Below are 12,316 nucleotides of genomic sequence, written 5' to 3' on the forward strand. Positions count from 1 at the left end.
GGGTGGCTCAGTTGGTTAAGCGTCCAGCTTCAGCTCAGGTCACGATCTCACGGTTCGTGGGTTCGAGCTCTGCTTCGGGCTCAGTGCTGAGGGCTCAGAGCCTGGACCCTGCTTCAGATTCTGTGTCTTCCTCTCTCTCTGCCCCTCCCGACTCACGCTCTGTCTTTCTTTTTAATGTTTGTTTATTTTTGAGAGAGACAGAGCATGAGCAGGGGAGGGGCAGAGAGAGAGAGAGAGAGAGACACAGGACCCAAAGCAGGCTCCATCCAGGCTCTCAGCCGTCAGCACAGAGCCCGAAGCAGAGCTCGAACCCACGAACTGTGAGATCGTGACCTGAGCCGAAGTCAGACGCTTAAAACGACTGAACCACCCAGGTGCCCCTCATATCTCCATTTTAGAAAATAGATTTTATTTATTTATTTTTCTCTAAACAGACTTTATTTTTTAGGTTTATAGCAAAATTGGGTGGAAGTAGAGTTCCTGTATACCCTCTGCCCTCACACATGCACAGCCTCCCTGACTATTTTTTTTTAATATTTTTATTTATTTTTGAGAGCGAGAGAGAAACAGAGCACGAGCAGGGGAGGGGCAGAGAGAGAGGGAGACACAGAATCTGAAGCAGGCTCCAGGCGCTGAGCTGTCAGCACAGAGTCTGACACAGGGCTCAAACTCGTGAACTGTGAGATCATGACCTGAGCTGAAGTCAGATGCTTAACTGACTGAGCTACCCAGGTGCCCCATCCTGACTATTAACATCCAGTACCAGAATGGTATGTTTGTTACAATTGGTGAACCTACACGGACACATCATTATCACCCATACTCCATAGTTTACCTTAGGGTTTATTCTTCATGTCCCCATTTTTATAGATGAAGAAACTGAGGCACAGAGAGGATAGGTGATTTGCCCTCCAGCCAGGAAGTAGTAGAGCCAGGACTTGAGCATAGGTCACCTGGCTCCAGAGACTCTCTTTTCTGCACTGCTGACATTTTGTGGTTCTTGATGCATATTTGGCGCTTTCTAATTTGGCAACATTTTGCTTTGTGTGGGTCAGATAGTGACACTTCAGTGTTGGGTGATTGCCCCAATTTGCCCAAGATTAATGGCTTTCCCTAGACATGAGGCTTTCAATTCTAAAGCCAAGGAAATCCTGGGAAAACAAGGACAAGTTGGTCACCCTATTTCAGTGACACCGGAGTCCTGGGGCCCATGATGAAGTGTTTTTAGTAACTAGGTCAAGAGCTGGAGCTTCCCCAGATCATGGGAGGCCGGTGATGGCCAGAAGGATGAGAGGAAGTTGCCAGATACACTTCCTGTTCCCTGACCTGTCCACATTTGTTTCTGGGCACACTGACCAGGGCTCCTACTTGGTGTTCTGGAATTTAAACTGCCCAGCAGAGCAGTAGATCAGATTATGTGATGACTCTTCGTAACTAACTGTCTTTTGATGGTTGGTGGGTGTTTGCTGCTTTTTGGAGAGGGGTGTAAAAGGACCCCGGATACTTGGGCTGGCTAACAGCCTAACCCTCCCCTGCAGCACACTTTTTCTGCCCAGAGCACAGCTGAGTGTAATTATCCAATGCCTAGAGTGTTTGCTGTGCAGCTCAGGTATGTTGCAACATCCTGAGCTGTGGGCTGGCAGTAGGCAAACACATCTTGAAAAGATAGGTGGGTGGTCACATTTGTGACGTGAGAGGGATAAGGCTTGTTGCCAGCTCCACTATAGGATTGCCAGAGCACTTCCACTGGATATTAGAGTATCTCGAGACCAGCAGGGGCCACTTCTTCTGGGGTCAGGCTGGTTCTTGATGGAAAGGGTTGCTGCCTGAGTCTGTTAGCTCATTCTTTTCGTCTTTACTGAGCACCTATTGTACACCAAGATATATATTCAGAGAAGTGTCCCTGCTCCCTGCTCTGCAGTCCTTTCCACCTAGTTCCTGCCTACTGCCTGTAGACAGCCAATATTATTAGTTTCTGATTTATTATTCCTGTGTTGCTTTTTGCACAAATGAGCAGATATATGTATATTTTCCTATCTTCCCCCTCTTTCTTCCTCAACAGGTAGTATACTGTAGTACTTTTTTTTTTTTTTTTTTTTTTTTACTTGACAGTATCCATATCAGTTTGTTAGCTCTCCCTCACAGTTGCCTAATACTCTTTGAATGGGCAGTTAGATTGTATCTGCTATTTTGCAATTACAAATTCTTAGAAGTGGGATTTCTGGGTCAAAAGGTAAAATATAGGGCACCTGGGTGGCTCAGTGGATTAAGCATCTGACTTCGGCTCAGGTCATGATCTTACGGTTCGTGAGTTCAAGTCCCACATTGGGTGAGTTCGAGCCCCGCTTCTCTCTCTGCCCCTTGTGGGATTCTCTCTCTCTCTCTCTCTCTCTCTCTCTCTCTCTCTCTCTCTCTCTTCACCCTCTCTCACTTGCAACCTTTCTCTCTCTCTCTCTCTAAGAAAAGGTAAAATATATGTAATTTTGTTAGGTATTGCTACCTTGCTCTCCAAAACGGTTGTGCTAACTTGTATCCCCACGAGCAGTGTATGAGAATACCTCTTTGCCCACAGCCTCATCAAGAGAATGATATCCTACGTCTTAATTTTTGCCAACCTGATAGATGAGAATTGTGTCTCTTGTTTTAATTTGTATTTAAGTTGCATTTCTCTTATGAGTGAGGTCGAACATCTCCTTGTATGCTTACAGCAGATATATCTGTACCTATATCTATATATCTATAGTTTGTCATTTTTTTTTTTACTATCAATCTTTTCTTTTTCCTCTCAATTTTTAAGAACAGTTTTATTGAGATATAACTTCACATACCATACAGTTCACCCACCTAACATAAACCTGTCATATATAATACATACTTGTCATATATCATGTATGTGTATAATTTAGTGGTTGTTAGTGCATTCACAGAGTTATGTAACCATCAGCATTATCTAATTTTAGAACTTTTTCATTACCCTAAAAAGCAACCCCATAGCCATTAGCAGACACTCCACGTTTGTCCTCAGTCCCCTGGCCCTACATAGTCACTAATCTGCTTTCTGTCTCTACAGATTTGCCTATTCTGGGCATTTTATATAATATACACATAATATGTATTATATATTACAAGTTATATCATTCGTTACATATCGATGGAATCATACAATATGTGGTCTTTTAAAAAATGTGTTTTAAGTGTTTATTTATTTTTGAGGTAGTACAAGTCGGGCAGGGGCAGAGAGAGGGGGACAGAGGATATGAAGCGGGCTCTGCCACTGACAGCAGCAAGCCCAGTGTGGGGTTCGAACTCAGGAACTGTGAGATCGTGACCTAAGCTGAAGTTGGATGCTCAACCGACTGAGCCACCCAGATGCCCCAGTATATAGTCTTTTGTGACTGGCTCCTTTTACTTACCGTAAGTGATGTAATGCTTACAGTATTCCAAGTCGTTTCTAACATTTAATCCTCATAACAACTCTGATATAGTGACTGTTTTGTTATTATCCCCATTTAATGGATGAGGAAAGTGAGGCACAGAGAGGTTAAATGTCTCACTAAGGTCACATACAATAAGAGGATGGACTTTGGAGTCAGGCAGACTTCAAGTCCAAGCTCTATCACTTGCTTGCTGTGTGACATGTGGAATATTACTTAAACTCTCTCTGGTGTCTTTTACTCATGCTAGTTAAAATGAAGATAACAGTGGGTGAGTCTTGGAAAATTAAATGGTATAAGAAGAGTGCTTAGTCCAAGGCCTCAGACTTAACAGGCATTCAGTTAATCATAGTGGTTATTAATAGGTAGAGTCAGGTAAACCCAGCTTACTTGGTGTGGTTGGCCTTACCTCCTCTAGCACTTAGTTGTACCTGAGACATCACCTTTTTTCTTTTTTTAAAGATATAATTCACATACCCTGAAATTTATCCTTTTAAAGTATACAATTCAGTGTTTTTTTAGTATATTCATAAGGTTGTGCAACCATCATCACTATTTAATTCCAGAACATTTCCATCACCCTAAAAAGAAACTGTACCCATTAGCAGTCACTCCCCATTCTCTACTCCCCCTAGCTCCTGGCAACCACTAATCTACTTTCTGTCTCTGGATTTGTTTATTCTGGACATTCTGTATAAATGGAATCATACACTATGTGGCTTCTTGTATCTGGCTTTATTCACTTAGCATCATGTTTTCAGGGTTCATCTGTGTTGTATCGGTACGTCATTCTTCTTTATTCCATTGTATGAATATACTACATTTTGTTTGTCCATCCATTGATACATTGGGTTGCTTCCACTTTCTGTGGCTATTATGAATAATGCTACTGTGAACATTAACGTACAAGTTTTTGTATAAACATATATTTTCCATCTCTTGGGTGTACACCTGGGAGTGGAGCTTCTGGGTCCTATGGCAAGTTTATGTTTAACTTTAGGAGGACCTGCCAAACTGTCTTACAAAGTAGCTCTGCCATTTTACATTCTGACCAGCAGCGTGTGAGAGTTCCAGTTTCTCCACATCCTTGTCAAGACTTGTTCTTGCCTTTTATTTTAGTCATCCTAGAGGATATGAAGTGGTACCTCACTGTGGTTTTGATTTGAATTTCCCTATTAACTAACAGTGTTGAGCGTGAGATGCCAGCTTTTAGGTCAGCTCTTTTCTGCCCACCCCAGCTGCTGTGTTTCCTCCAGAAAGGGTCTCCTGGTTTCCTGCTCATCTTCTGCCTGGTGTTAGTGGTCATTCTGGCCTCTTGGAGGCTGACTGATACCTTCTTAGTCCAGGTGCTTGGGGCAGGCTTTTGGGGCAGATTTCCAGTGCCGGGCAGCTGTGTCTGGGATTAAAGGCACAGGTTCTGTCTGTGCACAGGTTGGTGTTACTCTTGAGGCTGCCACATCCGTCTTTAGGCTCACCAAACTGCTGGGACAAAGCCTGCCTCTCCCCTGGGGACCTCAGTGAGCAGGATCTGAAGTTCTTCAGCTGAAAACGGTCTCAACCATCCTTCTGCAACAAGACCGTTAGAACCCCTCACCCCCTCCTACCAGATTGGGGAGAGTCTGTATTGTATTCCTTTAAAATCTCCGTAGGAAGAAATTCCACTGGCCCTCTTTACCACCAGCTAGTATTTTAGCAGCCTTCTGTGTTAGAAACATTCTTTGCTCTGACCCAACTCCCTCCTCCTCCTGCAGCGTGTGCCAGTTTCCTCTCATGCTTTTCTTTCTCAGAGGATGTGAGAGACAGCCACCCCCTAGGAGGGGCTTCGTCCTCTGGTCAGACAAAACCGGTTTGGCTGGAGAAGCGCTCACGTGAGGAAGTCCAGACCAAGCCAGGCCTCTCCGGGGGACTTTAAAGACTGAATGACCTTGTCACTTGGCTATTGCCTCGGCAGTCTGCTTTGAAAAAGAGACCTTCTGACAGGCTCCAGGTTGTGTGTTTATCCTGAGGCTGGGCCATTCCAAACGCATGTTTCAGAGTTTAGAGGTTGCCTCCAGCCAGCCTGGTGGGTGGTAATCAAATGCAGGTGGACACCATCTGGCCGGCCTGTCCTTCCCAGCCAACCAAGTGAGGGCTGGCCTGCCTACCACAGAGTTGGCCCAGAAAGCACCCTTCGTGCAGGCAGATGGTGGACATGTGCACGTGCGCACACGCACGCCCCAACGTGCATGTGTGTGTGCACAGCCTCCTTAGAGAGGTGGTGTTGCTTGGATGCATATGATTTCTCTCTGCATCGGAGAGTTCTCCCCATCGCGCAGCCTGAGGAACATGTTCTTTTTGTCTGTTTCTCAAGTTTTTGTGGTTAGAAATCATGTATTTTTCTTGGCCCAAGATGAAAGCCCTGGAATAATGGTCTAATACATTTTACAAAGCTGCTTCTAATTGGAGGCTTCTTGAAATCTTCCCTTTGGCCTAGTGACCCATCTTCTTTGGTGGAGTTTTAACTCTGAGTCAGTCTTGCCGTACCTCGGATTTTCACACTCCTCTCACGCTTGCAGCCGCAGGGTGGTGGCTTTCCCGGCCTCTGCTTGCTTAGCTATTCCCTCAGCCCCCCTGCATCAAATTGCCCCCAAACCTGACAACTCATCGGGGGAAGAAAATAGCTCATACTGTGTCCTGCCGAACAACTTCTAGTCTGGTCTCTGAAATTCTAGGTGTGTACCCTCAAAATGGATTCTGTCTCCCACGTTGCAAACCGTGGACACCTCCTTTAGATGTAATTAGGCACAAGCATGACAACTTTAAGGACGGATTCCTTTTCAGTCCTTTGGAGGATGTGGCTTCTCAGAGGTGATCTCCCTGGTGCAGCAAGGGCAGGACGGCTGAGCTCACCCAGGCACACAAGCAAGGTGTCTGAGGTTCGGAGACTTTGGACTCTCTTTTTGTCCAGTCTCCTAGCCTGGCCTCTTGAGGCTGATGAGGATGATGATGAAGGAAAGGTGCCACGCAGGATTCCAGGGTTGGACATCATCACCCTCCCTTCAGAATTCTTGCCGCGGACTGCCTGTTCCGGTAGCTTGTCTAGCAAGGAGGTGCTGGCTGTCATCTTAGTTTATGGTTTGTATTTGTCTGCTGAGGAGTTTACATGTGTATAATCATTGTGGCTCATGTTTGTACAAGATATAATTACTGGAAATTATATCATGAACATAGTTTAACTTTTAACCCTTCCCATGCTGGCAAGCCTCCTGAGCTCTCAGGAACTCTTCCCTGGACTCTTCCCTCACATAAGGGGGCATGCCACTCCCCAGCCAGGCCTTGCTATCACATCTACATTGTTTTCCTCTCTGGCAGAAGTCCATTTCAGGGGCTTCCCTGAAGACTTGGGGCCCCTGAGTGTTTCCTAGCCGTCAGAGGCAGGCATTCTTCCCTTGCCTCATCGTCACTGTGATGAGTGTGGCCACAGAGGCAGTAACTGTCATCACTCTTGGCCACCTGGGGATGAGAAGTGGGAGCAAACCATACTTCCCCCGTATTCTAGTGATTGACAGGTATACACAGGGTGCCAGTTTTCAGGAAGAGCATGTGCCGATCGATGAGTGCATGTGGCTTGCTGGGTTTCAGGAAGAATACAGGCCTTTCCAGTATTTGGAATCTGCCTGGGGATGTGTCCACAACTGCTGAGTTTGGAGACCAGCCAGCCCAGCTCAAAGATTGTATGTACCCTTGTGGGACAGAGTACAGATGAGAGTGGAGAAAGGATCTCATCCTCACAGAGCATACAGTAGGATTGTATCCTTAGCTAACTAAGTAGGTACTTAATAACAGTTCAAAGGAATAAGGAGTGTGAATAAGGAAGATTTTCAGTAATGGAACCTTAATCACACAGAGGAATGTTCCAGAGCCACAAAATGTGGAACTCATAATTTAGAGTGCCACCAGGGGAATTTGATTGGCTGGGCCAAGGTCATACCCATGTACTGTGGCTGGCCGGAGGGCAAGACTAGTATTGTGGCTCCTTACAGGCTATTGAGGGAGAGTCCTCTGATTAAGGGGTTTGGATGCCGAGGCCACCAAAAATAGGGGAGAGCTTTAGTGAACTTTAAAAACAGTGTTTTCTTAAGGTATTTGAACTAAAAACATTTGCTTTTTATTCCTTTCAGATTTACAGGAACAGACGGACCTAGTGGTTTTGGCTTTGAATTGACATTTCGTCTGAAGAGAGAAACAGGAGAGTCTGCCCCCCCAACATGGCCAGCAGAGCTAATGCAGGGCTTGGCCAGATACGTATTCCAGTCAGGTAAGAGCCCCACGAGCTGGTGGGTGTGGGGGTTCTTTTGCCATAAGCCTGGTTGGCTTTAAAGGGGAACTCATAGGTATATTTTGATAGCTGTGGAGTGACCTTTCCTGGGACTACCATACCCCATTTGTGCTATGAAGGTGGCTTGTTTTGCCTGGAGTTTCCTGGGTGGGAAGCTGCCTGGGTCAGGGAAGAGAAGGCTATGCTGCTCTGACCTCCAGCAGCAAGTGGGAGTTCCTGCCACAGTTTTGTTTTTTTTTTTAATTTTATTTAAATTCAAGTTAGTTAACATATAGTGTAATAGTGATTTCAGGAGTAGAATTTAGTGATTCATCACTTATATATAATACCCAGCGCTCATCCCAACAAGTGCCCTCCTTAACGCCCGTCACTCATTTAGCCCGTCACTCATTTAGCCCCCACCCCGACACCCCACTAGCAACCTCAGTTTGTTCTCTGTATTTAAGGGTCTCTTATGGTTTGCTTCCTTCTATGTTTTTATCTTAGTTTTCCTTCCTTTCCCCTAAGTTCATCTGTCCTGTTTCTAAAATTCCACATATGAGTGGAATCGTATTATACTTATCTTTCTCTGACGGACTTATTTTGCTTAGCATAATACATTCTAGTTCTATCCACATTGCAAATGGCAAGCTTTCATTCCTTCTGATTATTGAGTAATACCCCATTGTGAATATATATACCACATCTTCTTTATCCACTTGTCAGTCGATGGACATTTAGGCTCTTTCCATAATTTGGCTATTGTTGATAATGCTGCTATAAACACTGGGGTGCATGTGCCCCTTCAAAACAGCATTTTTGGGGGCGCCTGGGTGGCGCAGTCGGTTAAGCGTCCGACTTCAGCCAGGTCACGATCTCGTGGTCCGTGAGTTCGAGCCCCGCGTCAGGCTCTGAGCTGATGGCTCGGAGCCTGGAGCCTGTTTCCGATTCTGTGTCTCCCTCTCTCTCTGCCCCTCCCCCGTTCATGCTCTGTCTCCCTCTGTCCCAAAAAAATAAACGTTGAAAAAAAAATTTTTAAAAAAACAAAACAGCATTTTTGTATCCTTTGGATAAATACCTAGTAGTGCAATTGCTGGGTCATAGTTTAGCTCTATTTTTAATTTTTTGAGGAACCTCCATACTGTTTTCCAGAGTGGCCGCACCAGTTTGCATTCCCACCAGCAGGGCAAAAGTGTTTCCCTTTTTCCACATCCTTGCCAACATCTGTTGTTTCCTGAGTTGTTAATTTTAGCCATTCTGACAGATGTGAGGTGGCATCTCATTGTGGTTTTGATTTGTATTTCCCTGATGATGGCTGATGTTGGGCATTTTTTCATGTGTCTATTAGCCATCTGGATGTCTTCTTTAGAAAAGTGTCTGTTCATGTCTTTTGCTCATTTCTTCACTGGATTCTTTGTTTTTTGGTTGTTGAGTTTGGTAAGTTTTTTATAGATTTTGGATACAAACCCTTTATCCAATATGTCATTTGCAAATATCTTCTCCCGTTCCATTGTTGCCTTTTAGTTTTATTGTTTCCTTCACTGTGCAGAAGCTTTTTATCTTGATGAGGTAGGTCCCAGTAGTTCATTTTTGCCTTTGTTTCCCTTGCCTCTGGAGACATGTCTAGTAAGAAGTTGTTGCAGCTAAGGTCAAAGAGGTTGCTCTCCTCTAGGATTTCAATGGTTTCCTGTCTTACGTTTAGGTCTTTCATCATCTTGAGTTTATTTTTGTATATGGCATAAGAAAGTGGTCCAGGTTCATTCTGCAGCATGTCACTGTCCAGTTTTCCCAAGACCATTTGCCAAAGAGACTGTCTTTTTCCCACTGGATATTCTTTCCTGCTTTGTCGAAGATTGGTTCCTGCCACTATTCTAATACCCTGAGCCCTTGTTGCAGACTGCCAGCCATTCTTCTGATGCCCAGTGAGCCAAATTCCAACTCTGCATGGAACTGACTAGCTCTTTCTCTGTCTGTCCCATTTCCCATAATTAGCATGGTCCTTGCTCCATGTTGCCAGTGGCCTAGCCATCTCTATTTCTGGGGTTACAAGCTCATGTGTTAATCTTGGTTAAGGCTTGGATTAACAGTAGAGGGTTTGGCAGAGAGAGAGAATTGCCAAGAGTTTGCTCCCTCAGAGTGTAAAGGGGAAGCTGGAATCAGGCAGGACCTTGACAGAAAAATTTGATTCACATGATTCAAGTGGCTTCCAGGGGATGGTCCTGTGCTCCTACTGCCCCTCTGGAGACTGCTAACATGGTACCTGAAGTGGGGACATTGTGCTGGCACCTTGGTCTCCCGCTCTTAGCTCAGCTTGCCTATAGTCTTTCAGTGGGATGAAACATTAGAGCAAAATTTAGTGCCTTTTATGAAGGGTTTCTTATCATCTGAATGTTTCTGTGCGGCTAATTAATTGCTGAGAAACATTTCCCGTATGACCTCAGATTTTGTTTCTTGGGTTTGGTAAGTAGCCTTCAGATGAAGGCCAAGACTTTTTTGTCCAACTCATTTGCTCTTTGGTTGCCATAAATGACCGGCATCTAGGCCAGGGTCTCTCAAAGTGTGGTCCTTGGATCCCCTGCATCAGAAGCACCTAGAGAGCTTGTTACAAACACACATTTGTAGGCCCCAAGGAGACCTCAGACTCAGTCTTTTAGAGGTGATGTTCCCAGATGCTTCTGGTAGAGACTAAATTTGGAGAACCATAGATCTGGCAGCTTCTCTAATAAGTAGAGTGATTTTCCCCCCACAGCTTTAAGTACGTTATAAATTGGAGGTGCAATAGATCCTTTAGGTTGCACTCATCTGTCCTTGTTCCAGACCCCTGAGGTCAGTTGTTGGCAGGGTGACTGTCACATAATGGGACTGATCCTTAACTACTATCTACCATTGTGTGTCCTATAGGATAGTCCCCTTTGGGAGACTATAGGAGGCCCTTTCTAAGCAAGGGTTCCCAAACCTGGCTGCTCATGAGATCCTCTGGGGAGTTTGTCCACACACGGATTCCCAGACCCCCTGCATGGCTGTGATTCAGTTGATCTATCAGAGATGAGACTGAGGCATCTGTTTCTTAATCAGCTTCTCAAGGGATTCTAATGCGGCTGGTCTGGGGATGATGTTTGGGTTCTAAAGGATGGTTGACCAGGAAGAAGTAACATTCACAGGGGAAGGGGGAACAGGCTGCTTGAAGCAGTGGACCATGTGATTTGGTACTGTCCTAATGTGGTTTGCAGAATCTTTTAAATTGTGCCAGGAGGGGTGCCTGGGTGGCTCAGTTAAGCATCTAACTCTTGATTTTGGCTCAGGTCATGATCTCACAGTTTGTGAGATCAAGCCCCATGTTGGGCTCTGTGCTGACGGTGTGGAGCCTGCTTGGGATCTTTTCTCTCTCCCCCTCTGTCTGCCCCTTCTCTGCTCTCACTCTCTCTGTCTTAAAATAAATAAATTTAAAAAATAATAATAACAAAATAAAATAAAATTGTGCCAAGAGTCTATTGCCTGAACCCTTTGTGTCCTCCCTCTTTCCCTTCTTGGGATGCCTGAGGCTGACTCTAATACAGAACTGTCTTTGGAGGGGCACCTGGTTGGCTCAGTCTGTTGAACATCAGACTTCAGCTTGGGTGGTGATCTTACGGTTGGCAAGTTCGAGCCCTGCATCGGACTTGCTGCTGTCAGTGCAGAGCTCGCTTGGGATCCTCAGACCCCACTCTCTCTCAAAAATAAACATTAGAAAAAACAAACCTGTCTTTGGAAAAATAGACTTTTCTTGATGGGGAATTTGATCTGCTGTAGGAAAGGGGGCTCTAAAGACTAGGTCTTGCTTGTATAGACAGGTAATTCCCTGCCCACTGCTTAAGCCAGTGCATTTATGTTTGTTTCCATTTAATGTACCTGTTTGGGTAGATAGAGATCAGAGAAAGGTAAAAATGGGTATTATGAATCACTGTCAGGAGAAGTCAAGCAGATGAACTTCTGAAATAGTTCTCCTTTGTAGTTCTGAAGTAATAGTGCAAGTAAGTGGAAAAGTAAGATTTAACCTGCAGTGGTTCATTTCACTCACACAGTAAACATCACTAGTGACCATTTTGAACCACTAATGTGATCGTTGATTCAGGCAGATCATCAACAGTTGCTTAAAACCATTGGATAAAAAGATTGTTGGGGAGCAAGATATTCTCAGGGACTCAGAGAAACCCTCCACAGTTTACGTATTTGTTATAGAGAAAAATACATTTACAATGGCAAGATTTGGTTGGATCACCTTAACCAAATGCTAGAACATGGCAATACTAATAGTGAAATAAATTACTATTTATGTACCTTTTTATATGTGACAGTGTGAAGTATAAAACATCAACGGTGGTGGGAGAGGTGCCTGGGTGACTCAGTCGGTTAAGCGCCTGACTTTGGCTCAAGTCATGATCTTGCCCTGTTTTCGTCTCTTTGCTCTCAGCACGGAGCCCACTTTGGATCCTCTGTCGCCTTCTCTCTCTGTCCCTCCCCCACTTGTGCTGTCTCTCTCTCAAAAATAAATAAACGTTAAAAAATAATCATTAAAATATCAAGTGTGTAGCACTTTTCCAAAAAT

General features: G+C 44.7%; 1 protein-coding gene across 9 annotated transcripts in view; it reads left to right on the plus strand.

Annotated features, from left to right (window-relative positions):
* Positions 1–12,316, plus strand: part of SUFU (SUFU negative regulator of hedgehog signaling) — a 124,247-nt gene that overhangs the window by 28,764 nt on the left and 83,167 nt on the right. For all 9 annotated transcript variants that reach the window (XM_045040612.1, XM_045040609.1, XM_023240862.2 and 6 more), the window contains exon 3: positions 7,595–7,731. In XM_045040612.1, the coding sequence (XP_044896547.1) occupies positions 7,595–7,731 (137 nt within the window). The remainder of the gene's footprint in view (positions 1–7,594; positions 7,732–12,316) is intronic.

This window comes from Felis catus, chromosome D2, assembly GCF_018350175.1.
Source record: "Felis catus isolate Fca126 chromosome D2, F.catus_Fca126_mat1.0, whole genome shotgun sequence".
Lineage (NCBI taxonomy): Eukaryota > Metazoa > Chordata > Mammalia > Carnivora > Felidae > Felis > Felis catus.